We start from the raw sequence: 22,476 nt of genomic DNA, 5'->3' as shown, positions 1-22,476 counted from the left end.
GTATGTAAAATAATACTACTAAAATTAAAAAGTTAACATTTTATGGCATAAAAAATAAAATACATGCTAGGTACATATGATACTCCGTAAGGCTTAATTTTTTATAGTTATAATTTTGTATGTTGATAAATTTTGTAGATTATAAGTTTTTTCTTTTTTTCTCCTTTATATCATATTCACATTAAAATTAATACTATTATGAAGTGTAGTTTTGTATGGAATTGAATGACAAATTAGTAAAATATAGCCTAATAAAAATACTCTCTATTCGCGATTTCACGATCACTTTTTAGTGTTTATCACACGTACAATTAAATTTTTAGGGCTCCTAATCGTTAGTTTACCCTTAGACCCCCAAAAAGTCAGAAACAACCCTAATAGTAAACATGTTATGTCGTATTGAGTATTGACTAACTAATAATCCAATTATACAGATTGGTGAATTAATACAAAATACACGTTAATAAAGGCAATCAAAAGAACAATGTTAAAATGTAAATTCTAAAGTTCATAAATTGAGAGAAAAAAATGTGCCATAATCCTATTTTTTTTTTATTCCAATGAGGTTACATACAAGCACTAAAAGAAAAGAAAACAAGCAAGCAAAGGAAAGGAAAGCAAAGCAAACTATAGCCTACATAAAATAAACTAACTACCTAAGGAGGAATGAGCCGTGGCAAGGCCACACCTCTTACATCTTCCTCTAAGCTACGATTAAGTTCCACCGGAATATCACTAAAATAAACCAGTTGAGAGTCCTGAATTACTCCGCGGTTGGCCAACCAATCCGCCGCTCTATTCCCTTCTCTATATACATGAACTAGCTTCATTTCCCAATTTGTAGCTTCAATTAGCTTCTTGCAATAAGTAATGTCATGTTTATTCTCACCTCTTGGCACCTGCTCTTTATTAATTGCTTGAATACATGCAACATTATCCAACTGAATCTCAAGCTTGTCAATCTGGCAATTCTTAGCCAACTCAAGGCCCCTAGTCAAGGCCATCACCTCTGCTCTAAGAGTATGTATATTGCAAATTATTGGATACCATATATATAATGCACAGTTACTTCTTGTTTATGTGTGTATAATGGACGTAAAATGACTATCTTATTGTTTTTATAAGTACTCCGTACACTAATGTTTAGAGTTGCATTTTAATTTCAAATGACGTGCACTTAATATACCACTTTTTTTTTTTTGAATAGCACTTAATATACCACATACATACACTTAAAGAAACTCTATTATGAATACATAATCACTCAAAACTATTATATTTTGTAAAAGAGTAACTTAGGCCCTGTTCTTTTCACCTTAAAAAAATAATATTAAGTAAAAATAATTTCAGTTCAGTAAAAATAAGTTCAGTTCAGTAAAATTAATTTTAGTTTAGTAAAAATAATTTCAGTTCAGTAAAAATAAGTTCAGTTCAGTAAAATTCAGTTTTCTTAAAGAAGAATTATAATAGAAAATCAGTAAAAATAATTTCAGTTCAGTAAAAATAATTTAATTTCAGTTCAGTAAAATTAAGTTCAGTTCAGTAAAAAAAAGTTCAGTTCAGTAAAAATAATTTCAGTTCAGCAAAATTAAGGTGAATCAAACAGGGCCTTAATTATAAAAACATAGATATATTGTAAACTAGGTTAGGTCCCGTGTCATGCACAGCTATTTTAATTACTCTATATGTTTTTTAATAGATTAATTTCTCCGTATTCAATGACATTTTTAATTAAGAGAGTCACAAATATTTTTTTTCTACGGTTTAATAAAATGAAAATAGCATATTATGTTGGACTATTTAATGCGTCAAAAACTGTTGGACTTTTTAATAAAAAAAAATAAATAAGAAGAGTGCAGTCCTTTTATATATTGAATTAAATTGTAATTTTTATAAATTTCTCAATTTTTATAGTATAGTAATTTCTATATAGAAAAATATAAATAAAAAATTTTGTAAATGAGTTAATGTATATTCAATTAAGATTATATTCTTAAAACTATTCCATCAGAATTACATTGTTTTACGAATGATTATTTATTTCCTTATTACTCTGTAGTTATTAATTGCATATCAACATAAGAAAGGTAAATATTTTTGCTCATATATATTGTTGACAAATACAAACTTTTTCAAAATAACTTCCTTAAAAAAAATTATTTAAAAAAAAAACTAAAGACACACCAGAATTTGACACGTGTACAACTAAATTTATTGATAAATAACATAGACATCATGATCATCAAGTGTACAACTAAATTTACATATCTATCAAGATATTAATACATACACTTAGACTAACATATTTATTTATTTATTTATTTATCTATTTGTCCCTGGCTTCCTTAGCTTATTGATGTCTTCTGTAAAAAAAAAAAAAATACTTATTGATGTCCATTATAAATTAAACCCACGGCAACACCATCTTCTTCGTTTTACTAGACTTAGGAATTGTATTATACTCCAAAACAATATTAATGAAACTACAAATGAGATTGATGATATTAATGAGGAAAGGGAAACACAATTGAGGGATTGTGTTGAAGCCGCGGTGAATCTTGATCAATGGGATAGGGAAATCCCGTATATGTACACTTTGAAGACGCAATCATGCATGGTGCCGAAGAGTTACCATCACTACATTCGGGTTCGGAGCCGCTGCCATATGAAGCTATTCGAGACCTTGATAATTTCTTACAAGTTAATATATATATATATATATATATATATATTAAAATTACTTTAAAGTTATTTAAAGCAAATAATATTAAAATCATTTATTTATTAACAAATTACGTGAAATTATATTACGTGTAACTACATAATGTACATAGTTAAGGAAACTCTAACATGAATATATATATATATAATCACACAAAACTATTATATTTTGTAAATAAGTAACTTAATTTATACAAACATAGATGATATTTTGTAATAATTAACTTTGACATTATGATCATCAAGTGTAGAAATACTATTTACACATCTTTATTTTATCAAAATATTAATACAATGTTAGATTTTCTTTATAGACTAATATACAAGTATTTATTTATTTGTACTACTAATTAGATTAAGTTGAACATCAACTTATTTACATATTAAATGTAAGATTGTATAATCCATCAGTATTTTGTTTGAAATAAAGTTAGTTAAAATAATTAATATTAAATTACTTATGTATTAACAATAACGCATGTAAAATTATTAATAAATTAACAAATTATGTACAACTACATAAATATTATATTGCATATAGTTTACAAATATAACTATTTAAATTGATATATAACTCAAGTCGCTCTTCTCAAACAACAAACATGTGCAACACTCCTCTAAAATGGCCTTCAATTTACCCTTTTTTCACCACTATCAACAGCCCCAACCACCTCGGAAGATGGCTCGAGGTCTCCTCCTCGGTAGCCACCGACCATCGCCTTACCCGGTTCCTCACCCCATCTCCACTCCAATTCTTCTTGTACCCATTATTGAGTAGGCGACACTTGAAGAAGCCTAAGGAGAGGCTGTTTTCACATCGAGTTTCTATCCCCAACAATCGATGCCAATATCCTTCTCTTACTACCGCCCATTCACCGGGGCTCGCGCCGGTTGCTCCCAAGGAGCCCATGCCGGTGGTTAGAGCAGGAGAGGAATGAGGAGGAACTTAGGGGTAATTTGACCCGTAAATAGTAGATAAAAAAATCACATAAATTGAGATTTATTGACATAGGTATACAACTCAAGTACTAGATGTGTTTAGTTATATCAATTGACTGTTTTGTAGCCACAGTGACCAACAAGATTGATAAAAATGACCAGAGAAGCATGGTCATGGACCTCATGGTAAGCATGGAATTTGGGGCTTTTGAAAGTCAAAGGATATCCATGACTGAATTTCATTAATTTTGGTCAAATTTTAGGCTTTTGGTTTATTTGAGCCAAATTTTAGGTTGGAACCATATGTCATTATGAGCCTCTTTGATTTGTGATAACTTAATCTGTTCCAAATGGATTGGTATCTTAATATATAGACCAGTTGACATGGATCAGGATTCTTTGCTTCAAAATAATGAAATAGCCCACTAGGATTGGTTAGTAAATATAGCAAATTGTTTGGGCCATCACAAAGTGAATTTGGGTTCACTTCTCACTTCAAACCTTTAAATTTATATCTTGGAAATTTTCATTTTATACAATTAATAGGACCAAAATTTACTACCTATTTTCTCTTTCATTAATCAACTTCTTATAAGATCAAAGAGGATTAGATTTTTCATAAAATTTTTAATTCGTTATATATCTATTATGTATAGTGTAGACCTCAATCAAGATGGATGAACATTATTGAACTTTAGAGATTTTTTTTGTTTAAATCATAATAATGAATTTCTTTAGATTCTTTTAACAATCTTTTTAATATTTCAATTAGTCATTTGTAAGAAAAGCCTAAAAGAGATACTTACTTATCCATAAGTTCCGCTACAACTAATCCATAAAACTTCACATTCTAAATTTTATGCACGCATCAGGTGCATATATAAAAGACTAGTACATCTATTTTTATAACATAATTTAAAGGGTTTTTCTAAGCTATGCCATTAAAGTTGTTGAGTTTTTAAAGTGTATCTATGTGTTTTTTTAAAAGTAAAATTTGTGCCCTTTAACTTAAAGTGTTTGATCAATTGTATCTTTAGATGTTAACTCAACGTTAGTAATAATACGAAAACATATATGATGTGATACGATGATGAGAAAAAAAAATGCAACATTATATTATAAGTGCACAAACTGAGGAATAATGTCCGTGCACAAACAAAGGAATAATGAAAATCAAAGTAATATAATTAACAAAGGAAAATGCAAAGAATTTTTTTTTTAAGAATTAATTACCTTAATTTGATGCTTTAAGAAATTAATGTGGCTAATTGCATCATTAGGGATGGATGGATAGTCTCTTTGCAAGGTGATAATTTATATGAAAACGGGTTAAATTAAAACTCATTCTATTGTTATTGGATATAAGATTATATTCAGTTGAGCAAGTAATGACCCATTTTAGCTAATGTGACATTGAAAATAAGATTGCAAATTCTTCTAATAGCTGGACCCATACTATACACATTCTTATATGAATGAAACGCATCTTAATTTACTTCTCCTCTTCCCACCATCTTAACTTTTTTTTTTTTTTTTTTTTTTTTCACATATTCTCTCTTTGTTTTTTTAAATTTGATCTCTTTATATTTCTTTCTCGATCTTAATTCATTTTTCTTCTTTTTTCAAATATAATTCTTATTTTTTCTCTCCTATGTTTTTTGATTTTTTTTCCCCATTAATTTTTTCCATTGTTTTTCTGCATTTAACATAATTGAAAATCGTTAAATTAACAATTAAAAAATCGAATTAAAAGTAATGCAGCTAATTAATGCTTTATCTAATAAATTAATGATCCTTAAGGACCTCAATAATAAAATTAAGGAAAATGTTATACATAGCCCTAAGAGCTATATATAAACATTAAAAATACTCTAGAAATTTGTTTAAATTTCAGAAATCATGACAAAAACACACTAATTACACTGATTTGCACGTGTTTTTATCATGAATTCCTAATTTTATACAATTTTCAAGGATATATTTAATGCTTATATGTAGCCCTTAGGGCTATATATGGCATTACCCATTATTAATTATTAATTATTAATTACTAATTACTAATTACTAATTACTAATTACTAATTACTAATTAATAATTACTAATTACTAATTATTGATTATTGATTATTGATTATTGATTATTTATTATTTATTGATTATTGATTATTTATTATTGATTATTGATTATTAATTATTAATTATTAATTATTAATTATTAATTATTAATTATTAATTATTAATTATTAATTATTAATTATTAATTATTAATTATTAATTATTAATTATTAATTATTAATTATTAATTATTAATTATTAATGATTAATTATTAATTATTAATTATTAATTATTAATTATTAATTATTAATTATTAATTACTAATTATTAATTATTAACTATTAATTACTAATTATTAACTATTAATTACTAATTATTAACTATTAATTACTAATTACTAATTATTAATTATTAATTATTAATTATTAATTATTAACTATTATTACTATTTACTAATTATTAATTATTAATTTTTAATTACTAATTATCATATATTATGACTAATTATTATTAATCAAAAGTTAGTTATGTCAACAAGCCAAAAGCCATAAGCCAAAAGCTGCTCCAACTAGCTTTTGGCTTAAAAGCCAGCTTTTTAGCCAGTTATAAAAGCTACTAACCAAACATATCTTTTGGCTGTTTGACCAACTTAAAGAAGCCAAAAGCTAGCTGAAAAGCTGGTTTCCAAACACCCCCGGCCTACTCCTGAACCTGAGCATCGCCATATTGGTATCTTGAGGAGAGTTCTGCATACTGATTTTGTTTCTCCTACTACACATGAGCAAAGGGAAAATTTGTTTCATAGTATATGCAAAGTAGGTGATAGAAGTTGCTTGTTGATCATAGATACGAGATCGTGCACCAATGTTGCATCCACTAAGTTGGTTGATACTATGAATCTTTCTACTAGGGACCATCCTACTCCTTACAAGCTTAATTGATTACATAATGGAGATGGACTACAAGTTAAAAGGCAAGCTTTGGTGAACTTTTCCATGGGTTCAAATTCTGATAGTGTGTGGTGTGATATTTTACCTATGACTGCTTGTTCTATACTATTGAGTCGTCGTTGGCAATATGATCGAGGGGTGTTATTTAATGGTGTTACAAATGTTTATTCAGCGAAGGTTGGGGACAAGAGAGTCCAATTACATCCTTTACCCCCTAAGGCGTCACCTATACAAGCTCTTTCTAGAGAGTTGTTGATTATGCCTAAGCTTGACAAAAAGGAAAGCAGGGTTAATATTTTGTCATTGAGGAACCAACATCCCTTTGAGATTGGTGATTATGTTTTTTTTCTTTAAATGCTCAAAAATCTTTAGTAATTCTAGAGGTAAGAATGAACCATTAGAGGAAGGACCTTTCAAGATTGTGCACAGGGAGAATTATGATAATTTTCAAGTACTTCTTGGAGCGAGAATTATTTGTGCTACTATGAGGGCTAGTGACTTGGTGCCTTATCTTCCGAACAAAACTTAAGGGCAAGTTTTTTTTTTTTTTTTTTTTTTAAGAGGAGAGGGAATGATGTGAATCGAGTCCCATTTCTTATAACTATCTTTATTGCTTTACTTTGGTACTCTCTTGGTTCCCTTACTCTTAAAGTGGGGGTTTTACAAGTGAGTTTTTACTTTTTAATAATGTTTTTGTTAGTAGTAGTTATGGGGCCTTGGGCTTCCAAAGTTGTGTTAATTAGTTAGTAGGGTATCTTCGTTCATTAACTAATTATTAGGAATTTTATCTAGTTTGCTTGCGGAGCAAGTTGGATAGATTTATTTTTCATATATATACCAGTTGTATGTCAATTATTTTATCAGGATGTTTTTCAATAAAAAGTTAAGTTTATTGAGCTTTTGCTGTAAGAGAACTTTGTTAAGGTTCAAACTAGTTATTAACTAGGGTTTTGGGATCGTTGCTCCTAAGATCACACTTAGTTTTCATTGCCTTCTAAGACTATCCTTTAAATTTCCACCATTAAAATCACTCAAATTCTTCCATCAAATTAAACCGTCAAAAATATGAATCAACAAATAATATTAAGTAGGAATTGCGGGCACAAATCAAACCACCACAAGCATAAAAACTAATTTACCACAATTCAATTAGTTTATCACTTAAGAGAATTTTAATATCCCATTATTTAACATGTGTGCATGTACTTGAACTTTGAACACAATTGGAAAACTAGAACTTCAAACACATTAAACATCATAACTATATAGATGCAACTAGCTAGCTAGCTAGAACTTTGTCGAACATGAAGTAGTGAACAAGCATAAAAATCATATCCCATAGTCCGATCCAAAAGCACCACCAACTACACAATTCAAGCTTGGCTACTTGAAGAGTAGTTCATGTCGTTGTTGTCATAGCCATTGTTGAAAGCATGCGCCTCACCAAGCATATTTTCACTCTCTTCTTGGAGTGGCATGTTGTTGTTTGACGAATATGGATGAGAAGAAGTAATACATGTAATCCTTTCTAGCTCTCTTGCGACCTCTTTCATTGTTGGGCGATCCTCTCCTTTAAGCTGTAGGCACGCACCTTCTTGCAAGATTAGCTACTTCCTTAAGCTGCTCGATTGCACCACCACTTACTAATTTGTCATCAAGGATCTCAAACAATCTCTCTTCCCTAAGCTTCCTAAGAAAATGTATAGCAAGGCATCTCTCACTCTCCGGCTTAGCATAACAAATCACCTTCTCTCTAGTTAGTAACTCAGCAAGAACAACACCAAAGCTATAAACATCGCTCTTATCAGTGAGCTCACCAGTTTGCATGTACTCTGGATCAAGATACCCAAATGTTCCTTGAACTATAGTTCCTAACTGCTCTTGATCTACCGGCACTAGCTTAGAAGCTCCAAAATCAACAACTTTTGCTGTGTACTTATCATCCAAGAGAATGTTTGCAGACTTAATATCTCTGTAAATTATCGGTATAGAAATTGTAGTATGCAAATAGGCCAAGACTTGAGCAACTTGTGCTGCAATTCTTAAGCGAATATCCCAAATAAAAAATTCTACTATTCTTTCATCATGCAAATGATCATGCAATGTACCATTACTTATGAACTCATAAACAAGTAATGGTACTTCTGTCTCCAAACAACAACCTAAGAGCTTTACCACATTCCTATTGTTGATTTGGGACAAGGCAATGACCTCATTTATAAATTGCTCAACTTGGGTGGAATCTACTTTGAGGGAAGAAAACATGTCACAATTTATATAGTGTGCTAAAGGATAAGGCGTACCTGAAGGAGTGTTGGATGATGGAGAGGACAGAGACGGATTATTAGCAAACACGAAGTGAGTCACATAATCTCAAAGTTTAACCGAAGTAAATTTTTCTCGATGGCCCTTACCCATGGCCTCAAACTCGGTGTTGGGCTGCTCTTCACCCTGCTGCTGCTGCGAGGAAGGCCCCTCCGTGCCCCCCCTGCGGTCTATGACAGGCCGCCGCGGGGTAGCAGTGGAGCTGGCAGCATTTGGCGACAAAACAACCTCCTCCGCAGCCCCCCTGCGGTCTGTGGCAGGCTGCCGCGGGGTGCCTGTGGAGCTGTCTGCCTGGCTGTGGGCGGACTGCCCTTGTGCGGTCTGCCTTGGCTGGGCAGTCGGGTCGGTGTCCTCGTTGGCAGCCACATGTTCTTCGACTACTATCACGGCATCGTCATTACCTACCTCACCTTCATTAGAAATCTCTACATCCTCATCAAAGACCACACACTCCGAAAAATCCTCATGAATTTCTCCATTATCATACGAAGTACAGTCTATGTTAACGTCATCCGGAGCATCAAAAGGAAACACTCCCTCAACAAATTTCACATCACGAGAAACAAAAAAAAACCTTAGATTCAAGGTCATACACTTTCCATCCTTTCTTCCCAAAGGGGTATCCTAAAAAAACACATTTTCTACTCCGACTTGCAAATTTATCACCATTGGTTTTCTGATTATGAGCAAAACACAAACATCCAAAAGTACGAATAGCATCAAAACACGGAGGTTTATTGAAGAGTATTTCAAAGGGAGTTTTATTTTGGAGCAAGGGTGTGGGAGTACGATTAATAAGATGTGCAGCGGCAAGAACACACTCACCCCAAAAATAAATAGCTAAATTGGCTTGAAATCTCAAAGCTCTCCCAACATTAAGAATATGTTTGTGTTTTCTCTCAACCCTCCCATTTTGTTGTGGAGTTCCGACACAAGAGGTTTGGAAAAGAATTCCCGAAGCAACAAAATAATCATGCAAGCAATTAAACTCAGTACCATTATCACTTTGCACAATCTTAATGGTTTGGGAAAATTGTCTATCAACCATTGCAACAAAAGCCAAGAACATTCTTAAAACCTCAGTTTTATCAACCAACAAATAAATCCAAACAGCTCTAGAATAATCATCAACTATTGTAAAAAAATAACGAGCACCACATGACGAAGCATGTCGATATGGCCCCCACAAATCACAATGTATTTTCTCAAAAATTCTAGAAGCCCTACTATCACTAGAAGGAAATTTGTCTCTAGGATGTTTAGCACGCATACATACTTCACACCCCTTATCTAGACAATCTTTATTATTACTAACATGAGGAAGCAACTTAACTACTTTTTCGGAAGGGTGCCCCATTCGACGATGCCACAACTCCAAATTTGAGGTTGCTTCACCAACGCCAACATGATGCACTGAGTCCGTATTGCTAAAATAATATAATCCGTCTCTCCTAGCTCCCGTTCCAATCAGCTCCTTCGTTTGGTCCTTTATAGCACACATATAAGAGTTATATTGGACAAAACAATTAAGCTCATTGATAAGTTGAGACACAGAAAGCAGATTACAACTTAAGTGAGGAACATAAAGAACTCCAGTTAAAATGAGTTTGTTCGACAAACGAACAGAACCAATCAAAGAAGCCGCAACAGTTTCACCATTGGGAAGTCCAACGGGACATTCAAAACTCTTAGTATCAAACAACCAAGATAAATCGCCGGTTACATGATGTGTTGCACCTGTGTCAATTATCCAAGAAGTAACATCAAACTTACCATTCAAGCGATTTTCGGAAATATTTGCATTACCAAACAAGCCCGTAATAGCTTTCCATTGTTCGCTCGAGAAAACTTGTCCTTATGATGATGAATTATCATTAGGACCTGAAACAACATTGGCCCTTACTGAGCCTTGTCCACGACCAGCAGAGAATTTCCCCCCCTGGCTGCTATCTCTCGGGGGTGGTCTTCCATGAAGCTCGAAGCACTTTGCCTCAACATGGCCACGCTTCTTGCAATAGTTGCAAGTCTTATCAGACCAAAAACTAGAGGACTCATGGCCCACTTTCTTACACTTAGCACACACCGAACCATACCCCTCTCGTCCCCGATCAGAATTCTCGGAAGGCTGTTGGTCAGATTCCTACTTTGTGGTTCGTACCCTTTCTTCTTGAACAACTAATTAATATGCTCTGTCTAGACTAGGAAGAGGATCTTGAGAAAGAATATTGGAACGAACAGTAGCATAAAAACCAGAATACAAACCCATCAAAAAATCATGTAATTTCGATTTGTATCGCCTAGCCTCATCTAATTGTCTAGCAACACATTTATCACAACAAGAGCACGAAATTAAGGGTTCATGGTGATCCAATTCTTGCCATAAAGAATGCAATTTACCAAAGTAAACAGAAACAGACATAGAACGAGTTTGTTCACACCTAGCAATTGAAGTTCGTAATTGTTGAATTCTAGGGCCGTTGGTTTGAGCAAATCGTTTCTTGAGATGCTCCCACAATAATCTAGCCTCACAAAATTTAGAAAGAGAAGACCATACCTCAGAGTCGATGGTGTTGGTAATCCAGGAGATGAGCATCGCGTTAAGGGCCGTCCAATCTGACGATATACATGGCGAAACAGGGGCAACAATCGTACCATCCAAGAAAACGAATTTGCGTCTAGCCTCCAATGCAGTTTGTATATCAGCAGCCCAGTCATCATAATTGTCAGATTTTAGACGAGAAGGAGTTATGAAATCCCCGGGTCGATCTTGCGGACCAAGGTAAAAAGGAGAATTGGGTTTAATTTCAGTCAACGGGGGTGGCAGAGGAACATCATCTGCAGCCATATTTGAGGAATTTTAGAGAGAAAAAAAAAACGAAAGAAATTCAACCTGCTCTTGATACCATGTTAAATTGCATAAAACATCAAAGCTTGATCCTCATTGATGGCTCTAATGGCCAATATATAATACAAGAACCTATATCGGATAGAAATAGGAAACTAATCAGAATATATCCCAAAAGATATTCTAGCCAAAAATATGGTCACCAAATATAATCTAATATTTCCTAAACATATCCTCAATATGATGGCAACAATTTGGTTGTTTGGTAATTTTCCTTTGAAAACCATGCCAAAACCTCCGCGACCAATGATGTTATTCTCATTATAGTTATATGTGGCCTCTTTTAGTTGTTCAATTGTGTACGGGATAATACCGACAACTCACCTATTTGGCCGATAATTGACTGTTATTAATTAGCCAGCAATTAAGCGAACCAACTTAGCATCCATAATGGCCGGTTTCTCGGCCACGTGGAGAGCAGCTTGAAACCACGCAGGCACCTGCCACCTATAAGGTCGGTGCGCCACCTATAAAGTCGGTGCGCCATCTATAAGGGCTGGTGGCACCTGCTTGGTTACTCCCTTATATATACCCAGCCACATTTTCACAATAAGGTACAATCTCTCTCTCTACACTCTTTCTCTCTCTTCAAACCTTCCTCCTCAGATTACTAACTTTGGCATCGGAGCGGTTATTCCTAGATAACCCCCGGGCTAGATTATCTGTGCTGACTGTGCAGGCATCAAATTGGACGGTAAACCTTTACCAACCCCAAGACATCTCGGTATCGGAACTCATCCGGAACAATTGGCGCTAGAAGGAGGGGAAGTAATAACTTCTATCGTCCAAAAAGACCTCCCACAGTCATGGAAGGAAATACCGAAACTACACCCATCCCAGAATCAGAAAACCGGAATTTTGATAGCGGCATCCTGGCCGCTGACGCCAACAAGGCCGTAAACACCGTACCGGAAATAACGGTGGAGGATGAAACCCACCTTCTTCATAAGGACACTGTAAACGTATCGCTAACACCAGAAAGAACTCAGGCTATCCTGGATCCCTTGGGAGAGTTCACTCCGGAAGAGTTAGAGATAACGGCCAAAGTCATGCAGGCAATGTCCCGGAAAAGGAAAGAAGCCGGGATTGCGGCCACGGAGGAACCACAGAGAAGGCCGACCCCGCCCGTAATCATCAACCTCGAAGATCAGTTCAATCAGGCCGAGCAGCAGCCTCAGCCACGACCATCACCGCGTGAAACGGTGATGCCCTCTGAACGACAGGTTACAAGAACTACGTAAAGGGGGGAATCAGAATCATACCGACAGGAGGCCAGTAGCGGGCCGCCGAGGCACTTAGCCAGAACCATCATTCGACCAAGGACGTCTCCCTTTACACAAGAGGTCCTTGATCAGCAAATGGAAAAAATAAAAATGCCGGCATGTACCTATGACGGCAAGGGTGATCCAAAGAGGTACGTAGCGGCCTTTGAAAGCCATATGCTGTTATATACCGATACTGATGCGGTGTGGTGCAAGGTTTTTCCTACAACATTGGTGGGGGCTGCCTCAGATTGGTTCACTAATCTCCCACCCGGGTCTATCGACTGTTTTGAGACCCTTGTCGAGATGTTCACAAGTCAGTATGTGAGCAACAGTGCAAGACAGAGAACCTCAGGGGAACTCATGTCTATCAGGCAAAGAAGGGACGAATCACTGAGAGATTTCGTTCGGCGTTTCAATAGTGAGGCTAATACCATTCCAAAATTACAGCAAGAAATAGCCGTCATGGCTTTGATGAGTGGTCTAGCCGACAGTGATTTTAAGAGATACATGGCGCGGAAATCCTTCCCCAACCTAGGGGTAGCATTCATCAAAGCTCATGAATATATCAAGAGCGAAGAACTTCTGAAAGCAGGCAACCAGACGGTCTCGACAGAACCGTCTCGGCGACAAAACACGTATGTACCAGTAGAAACCCCGGTGGAAGGGGTTAGAAGGCAGAACCCACAAAAAGAGAATAGACCTGCCAGAGGTCTGGGACGGTACAATAATTATACTCAACTGAACACACCAAGGGCCGCTATTTATTCAATAAATCAGCACAAGGAAGATTGGACTCGGCCAGCACCAATGATAACGAAGGGCCGAGATATAAAGAAATATTGCATGTTCCACAAAGACGTCGGCCATTATACTGAAGAGTGTATCCAGTTGAAAGAAAAAATTGAAGACCTTATTAGAAAGGGACACCTCTCCCATTATCGGTCTCAGGGGGGAACAAGCCGACAACCCGCACCATTGGCCCGACAAACAGAATATCGGAAACAAGGAGATCCGTCAACACAAGATGATACATACCGTCTAGGTCATGCTGATTCTTACCGGCAAGGTACTACACTTCTTGGACGTAAGATAACCATAGAGGTAATTACCGGGGGGCCCGTGCATGGGGGTTCCGTTAGCGGAGCAAAGAAAAGCTTGTCGGAATTCAAGCATGTTGTGAATGCTTTAGGAGTGGATGAACGGCCTCGGCCTGCGATGATGCCATGTGTATCATTCTCCGAGGACGATGCAAAGGGTATAGTCTTTCCTCATGACGACCCGTTAGTGTTGATATTGGCAATTAATGGGTGCGACGTCAAGCGCGCGTTGGTAGATGGGGGCAGCTCAGCAAACATTTTGTTCGCAAGAGTGTTTGATGCAATGATGATAGGCCGAAAGTACTTGACTCCGGTGTCGTACCCGGTTATCGGTTTTAACGGGTCAACAGTCAGACTCGAAGGAAGCATAATATTACAGGTCAGAATTGGAGAAGGATCGATGGCACGGAACGTGATGACGGAATTCCTGATTGTAGACGTGCCGTCAGCATACAACGTTATCGTTGGTAGACCATTGATTCATGATGTGCAAGCAGTGGTATCGACATATCACCTCACGATGGTTTATGTGTCTAATATCGGCAAAACAGAACGTATCCGAGGCAGCCAGACAATGGCAAGAGAATGCTATGTATCGACATTAAAGCAACCTGGCCGACAAAGTTCAATGAACTTGCATAATCAGAAAAGGGAACGATCCCCTTCTACCCAAGATTTAGCAATGACGAATTTTGACACAAGGCCCATAACCATCCCAAGACCGCTGCCGGGAGGAGAAACTATTGATGTTGAATTACAGCCCGGAGTAGCTAATCGTACGGTTAAGATTGGCTCCGATATGGATAGCGATATGTGTAGGAGTTTATAGGTACTACGCAGCGGAAATAAACATGAATCATATTCATACATTACCTAATCCAAGGATCATTGCATAACACATAAAGAACATATAATTGTACCTTTGAAGCGTGATTCCACGTGCGATCGAGCAAGAACAAAGGGAGATAAAGAACCCCAAGCGTGATTCCTCTACTTGGTCCACGGGCACAGATTAAGACCTCCACTAATGCTAGTTAGTAATGATTGAACGCTTCAATCAACCTTCAACGGAGAGGAGAGACACACTAACCAAGAACCACCACGATAACCACCACACGCGCCACCAAGGGGTGGCCGGCCGTACGGACGTGAGGGGAGGACGAGGGCCGTGAGTTGGAGAGTGGATTAAGGTTTTAGGATTGGTTGCATTGATGTCAAAATTCACAGTGTGTGAATTATGACTGCTTCCTCCAAACCCTAGGCATGGATATTATTTATAGATTTCATCTCTAAATAAGAGCCCATGTCAAAAGCCCAAAACCTAATTCCAATCTAACTATGCTAGCCCAATCCAATTCATGATTAGTTAATTGCTCATGAGGCCCATTAATGGGCCTCTTACTTGCTTAACCCAATACCCTTGTGTGTGACCAATATAGGATCCATTCTAAAGGGCTTTGGACCATTTGACTAGCCCAAAGATCATCTCTCATAGTCTAGCAATAGAGGATGACGCCCCAATAGAATGAACTTATTATCTCCATAATAGTGATCCTTGATATATCTAGTAATTGCACTTATCGAAGACATAACTCCTTCAATCTCCCACTTGTCTGAGACAAGTGCGCAATATTCAAATTCCTTAAGTCAATTTGTGCCGATTTGATAATATGATTGCATCTTATGTCGTGATCATATTAATCTACAAATCTTTCTTGAAATCTGAGTTAGAATTACAAAACAAATGGTTACAATGTAATCCATTTGAGCACGGCCATGCATTTTCTGAATTCTCCCTCTTCAAGGGGCCAAGACACATTCCTAATTAAATAGGTAGACTCTATCCAATCTTGTGGCAACCAAATCTCCCACTCAACTCATGAAGTAACTGGGAAACATCCTTTATAATCTCCAGTTACGGTAAGACGTTTGAATGTACCACAGTCAAATCAATCATTGAATGGAATCAGTGTTCCACTCATGTCAAAGGAATCCACTAATATATCCGGAAGCTCTATACTTGAACTTCAAAGTAGGTCTATAGTTCGATCATGCATCATTCATGCATATCCATGTGATTGACCGGGCATCACTACGCTCCTATAGCCCATGAAACTGCGCTATCCAATCAATCTTACATGCTAGTCCATTAAATGAAATCATTTATGTCCAGTTTAATGATTTCGAACTAGGAACTTAAATAATATATGAATTTAGTTCACCTGTGGGGTTTCATTCAAAAGGTCATTAACCTAGTGAGCCCATCAATTCATAATTATTTTGGACATTTTATTTAATCTTGAAACCACAATTAAATAAGATTGAAACTTTGTTTCAATTGATAAACATAATTCTGCAAGCTAATGTATTTACTTTTGTAACATGCTTTCTCAAAACATACACAACTAAAATTACATCACTTGCTTCAATCTAAAAACCTTAGTATAACTCTCATACCTTGGTCATGGAAGGGGTTTAGAAAGTAGAGTTCATGAGACATTCTCATAATTATGAATTTTGCAATTTCTAAATTTTATAATCATTTTCATCTCCATACAATAAGAATCTTCCTTCGCCCTTTCGCAAGGAATGAACTTAGGAATTTCTAATTTGTATTCCAACGTTACATTGGGTTTCGATTGAAATCTATCATCACTTGTTCTTAAAACACGTGAATCAAATGGATAAGTATAGTCCATGACATGCATGATGCGTCCTTTGCAAATTGCATAAGGATCATCACTCAAATTCTTAATTTCATCAACCTTTCTCAAGGTATTGAATCATTAAGCAACGTGCCATGTCACAAGGGATTGAAACTCTTTTCAATATAATGTTGAGCCTTATAAGAATCTTATCAATATAAGCTTCTTAATCAAACTCAAACATCCTTCGAGACCTATCTATATAGATCTTGAATCCCAAATGTACTCATCTTCTTCTTCAAGGTTTTTCATACAAAATGCATTACCCACCACTTGACTCTTCAAGCAATGAATAATTGCTCTTTATACTAGACCAAGAAGATTTCATAGCTCCCACTAAACATCTTGTACATACAAGACCTTTTCTTCATTTTACGAGAACATCAAACGATTTGATTAACTCACAAAATTAGGAACATTAACTCCCGGATGCTAACTTTAATCCATTATGGATCTTTTATGCATCCCTAGGATTATTGGATCTCCAAACTTTTGATTGTATCATATACAAATCTTATTTCATGAACAATTTCAAGAAAGTGTTTTGAAATCCATCTACCAAATCTTATAAGGTAGAAATCACTAAATATCTTTAATAGATCTTTGCAACATGTAAAGGTTTCATCGTAATCATAGTCATACTATGAATTTGTTAAATCCTTTAACAAGTCTTTGCTTTAGTTAGAAAACATTTTTCTTTCTTGTCTGTTTTGCTTACAATGGGTTTCACTCAATTTAGGCAAATTATTCAAGTGTCATACGCTTGCTTACAGACTTAGAATCTATTTCAGATTTCATGGTTTTAAAACCACTTGGAGTCATAACTTGTCAAATCATCTTTATTACTTGCATAATCATAATGTTCCAAAATAAATATTTTAGAACTCTTAGTCAATATGAAATCATATTTCTTTGGCTAAGTTTTAAATATGCTAGTCATCATTGTGGGTTTGATGCAACAATCGAAACTCATACAACAACTTTGTTTAGTTTTCAATGAGAAACGACAATAGAGGATGTGCACTTGGAATGTACTACCTTCGACACATGGTTATTAATCCCATTACACTTAATGAGACCACGCGTTGTCATTTGTAACATGAGGTGAATCATGCTCATATTGTTGCTTTTATTCGATAACTTCTCAAATTTCTTCGAGATTTTCGAAATCACTTTTCTTGAACTCTTTCAAGGTTCTCGAACTTTTCGAGATTCTTATACTCCCACTTGCCTTTTGAGGAGGCATATTTAGCATAGGGTGAACCAATCATGGTTTGAACCATGTTTTTTTGTTGCTTTTTCCGAACTCTTTCGAGATTTATACTACTCCCACTTGACCTTTTGGAACAATTTCCATAAGGGCACCTACTTGAGCAACAAACATTTTGTGCTAATTATGATTTGTGTAGTAGTACCCCGTGCTCTATATAGGAATGGAACGTGTATTAAACGGTTTAATACATCTTTTATTCCTTGCTTTGTAGAATGACTTTATAAGAACTTTTCTTATCCATATCACATATGAAGCCTTTGCTACATTCTGATTTGACCTATGTAATTTTTGTTTAGTTTTGTAGCTTATCTTAAAAGTATATCCCTTGAACAATGGTTGGAAGATAGGTAATTTACATCCATTATCAAAATATATCTCATATAGATTGATGGCTCCCTTCATAAACACTTCACAAGGTTTGCTTTCGGAGTTTGTTGTAAAATGATTTTATAACTCTTGGATGTTTATCGATCAATGTCTTGGCTTAAATTCTCATTATTACGATCATATCGCAATATTTCGAATGTGTTGCCAAGTACATGTCTTGACTTAAATTTTCACAATTACAATCATATTGTAATGTAATCATTTTCTTGTCAAGTTGATACTGAACTTCATACTGAACATTTTGAACTTTTCAAAATCTTCACTCTTATGCTTCAACCAAGCACAAGTAGTGATCGTATCACAAATGAAGTTTCATTGTCCATCTCTAGTCTTTGAACCTTTGGTTTTCTTACATCGATATGTATTCGACCTTGAGTTCTCATCATCATTTCTCTAAATGGTGACTTAGTCAAAATTTGAAATTAGAATGATAATTACATATATCAATGGATTCATAATCCAATGATATTGAAAGTCCATCCCTTTGGATCTTCCGCATGCAATTTTCATTTTCATTCGAATTAATTTACTTATTAGAGACAATTTATATATATATGGTTTAATTATTTCTATCATATAGAACTTTAAAACTATTTAGCAATTCAAAACACATTATGATTCAATGAAGTATAGAATAACATTTATTCCACGTTTTTGAATCTTCAATTCTTAGTCATTACTAACATTGAATGGTGTTTTGATAATGGCAAGAATAAATAACATTTATTTAATTCTATCCAATTACTAGGTAAGGTGAAATACTGGTTATACTTGTAAAGTTGCAACTTTTGCTTCCAGACTTGTAGATTCTACTTGTGAAGTAGCAACATTTGCTTCTAAACTTGTAGATTTATTCCCCTTTTAGCTAATTTCTTTTTAGTTTAACCAAATTATGCAATGAGTGAACTAAACAAGACATCATATGTTCAAGAAGTAGCAATATGCTAAATCAATTTCTATAATATAATTCTTAAATTGGAATATTTCCATTCTTTTACCTTCCAACTATATGAGGTAGTTTCTAATCAATTGGAATTAGTCCATTTAATTTGAAACATTTGTTGTTCATAACAACTTTTAGCATGTAAGTAGTTCTAGGTTTGAGAAGTAGCAACTTGTTTGCATTTCTTGGCCTATAACATCTTAATGCAATCCTCATATATTCCTAAACATTTCCCTTTGAGCCACTTAGAACATTTCTCTTAGGTTCAAAATGATACCTTGCTTAACCTTTTAAGCATATTTCATGATTCTGCTAACTCTATTCAATCATTTTTCATATTTGAGTTTAATCAAATATTAAACTCTATATGAAATGGATGAAAAATAGTGTTGATCAACTTTTGATCATAGATATTTCCAATCACTTTCTTATATTCAATCATATTGAAGATAAGAGATTTTATTGAACTTCTATACTTGTCTTTTAGAGGGTTTGTACCTCTCATCTCATCATATCCCTTGAAACACTTTTCAAAATGAGAATGTGTTGGCATTTTACTCAAACATTTTGAATAAAACTAACCTTAGACATATGACATGGGTTTCTAAAACTTGCCTTTTAGAACAATCTTAGCAAAATTGGAATATAGGTTTATGGATTATCTTTTAAACCTTTTGAGAACGTTTCTCAACTTTATTTTCAATCGAGGAGATTATATATAATAATAAAATTAGAACGACATGTTACTTATAAGTAAATGCAAAATTCAATTATGTTTATTAAATTTAAAGTACCAAAAGCGAATTAAATTGGTAACTTTAAAGAATTTCATTCAATGATAATTGATCCCAATTGAATTAAATGATTCCAAGATCCTTTATTCGTGCAATAATTAACCGGACTTTGGCCCTGCCATCAATCATTACATTTTCAAGGTGAGTAAACTCTTTACTGATTACAACTCTTGTAATTCTTGGTTGAATAATTAACCATCACATGTTTAATTATTACCCTTAGCTTCAAGGTTCTAAACTTTATCTTTAGGTAACCTTGTTGAGTATAACCAATTAAAAGTGTAGAATTTGTCCTACCCCCACTTCCCAATGAAAAATATGATGCCCAGCTTTGGCATGACCCATCATAAATGTCAAAGGTTTCATCGGGTTTTTAATTGGAAAAGTTGCCTCAATATTACTGGGACCTAGATTTATTATGTTTTGATTTAATAGTGAACTCTAGCGCATCATCACAAAACATCAATAAAATCTAACATGCATAAAATATTGAATGCATAAATAAGACATAGCATGGCCCCTAATCCTTAGAAAACTAATAAAGTAAATGCTCCCACTTGAATCATCATGGATCGCATCCACCTTGCTCCTTTGGGCCTTCACTTCATGGGCTTCTTGGATTAACTGCAACCTGTAATTCTATTCTATTCTATCTACTACTTAAATGAAATAAAATAAAATTACAAAAATACTTTATCGGTACGTAGACCGTACTAAGATTACAAAAATATATCACGATGCGCAGATCGTATTTAGCAATCTACTAGGCCATACTAGTCATTATATAGCAATAAACAATATCATATATTATAAAATTGCCACATAATAAATCACTCATCATGCTTTCCTAAACTATAACATCGAATGATCATAATTAAGGAAACATGGCATCTAAATATCTCATATTTTAATTAATGTAATTAGATAATATCATATATTATTCATGATCATCAATAAAATATCATATATTCTAAATTAGTCATGAGATAGAATCAAATCTTATTTTAATCTTAAAAGATAAATCATATTTATCCTCAAAGATTATCCTAACAAAGTTAGGAAATTCTATCCTAATTACTAGCCAATCACAATATTTTAAATCAATTATATCCAAAAATAATTATGGGATAATCACATTATTTAAATCAATTATTATCCTTTTGGAATATGCTCAGAATATCCTAACAAATCTTATCCATAATTAACCACTTTAATTTAGGATAATTACCAATTTAACAACTTAAATATGGATAATATCAAATATAACAACTTTTGAATATTTGATTTTATCCTAAAATAAAAGATTTTATCCAAATAAAACCAATTTTATCTTTTAAAATAAAAGATCATATTTTCAAAATATTTTAACTTATCCAAAATAAAACTGATTTTATCCCAAAATAATTCATAATTATTGACAGGCTAAAGTCGTATCACCTAATCAAAAGTAATTACCTAAGTCCTCTAACTAAAGTAGATAGGGAAGTAGGGTCGAATCCACAGGGAAACAAGTCTTTTTATTCCTAATTAAATAATTATAATCTAAATTATTAAGGTAACCAATATTTGTTGTGATTATAAACTATACTACGAAGATTATGAGTAAAGAGAATAGTTAGGAAGAAATCAAATCGTAAAAGGCCTAGGGCATAGGTTCACTATTAAACAATATTCCAGGGTAAAACACAATAATCAATCATCAATGCATTAATTAAACAGATCATAAAGGGCTTTCGCTACGTATTACAATCACATAATTAATTTACCGGTATTAAATCTCATCTCTCGAATCTCGACCTAACCATTTATAAATTAATCTGCCTATTGAAACTAAGCCTAAACATCAATTCTCATCTCTCGAATCTCGAATCAATATTGCTAAACTCATACAATTAAACCTGGCCAAATCTAATTGCATAACATTTAATCAATCAATACGAAATCAATTAAGCATTAATAATCAGCAATCATAAAATTACCCCTTCATATTATTTATTAGATCCCCATAAACCCTAGAAGGAAAACTACTCAGACATAATTAAAACTAAGCAAAACATAATAATTAAACAAGATATGAAGAAATTGAAGAAGAAATTACTGAGATTAATTAAGAGAG

At 34.2% G+C, this 22,476-nt stretch overlaps 1 protein-coding gene and 1 pseudogene across 1 annotated transcript; one reads left to right on the top strand and one right to left on the bottom strand.

Moving 5' to 3' along the window:
* Nucleotides 1-8,039: 8,039 nt before the first annotated feature.
* Nucleotides 8,040-12,438, bottom strand: LOC145607349 (putative wall-associated receptor kinase-like 16 pseudogene; annotated as a pseudogene).
* An 831-nt stretch (nucleotides 12,439-13,269) lies between these two features.
* Nucleotides 13,270-15,087, top strand: LOC145607348 (uncharacterized). Its single transcript, XM_081663029.1, has one exon. The coding sequence runs from the start codon at nucleotides 13,270-13,272 to the stop codon at nucleotides 15,085-15,087; it is 1,818 nt and encodes a 605-aa protein (XP_081519155.1).
* The last annotated feature ends 7,389 nt before the right edge of the window (nucleotides 15,088-22,476 follow it).

The sequence above is a fragment of the Chenopodium album genome, chromosome 23 (assembly GCF_948465745.1).
Source record: "Chenopodium album chromosome 23, dcCheAlbu1.1, whole genome shotgun sequence".
Classification (NCBI taxonomy): domain Eukaryota; kingdom Viridiplantae; phylum Streptophyta; class Magnoliopsida; order Caryophyllales; family Amaranthaceae; genus Chenopodium; species Chenopodium album.
This window is presented reverse-complemented; position numbering and strand designations above follow the sequence as displayed.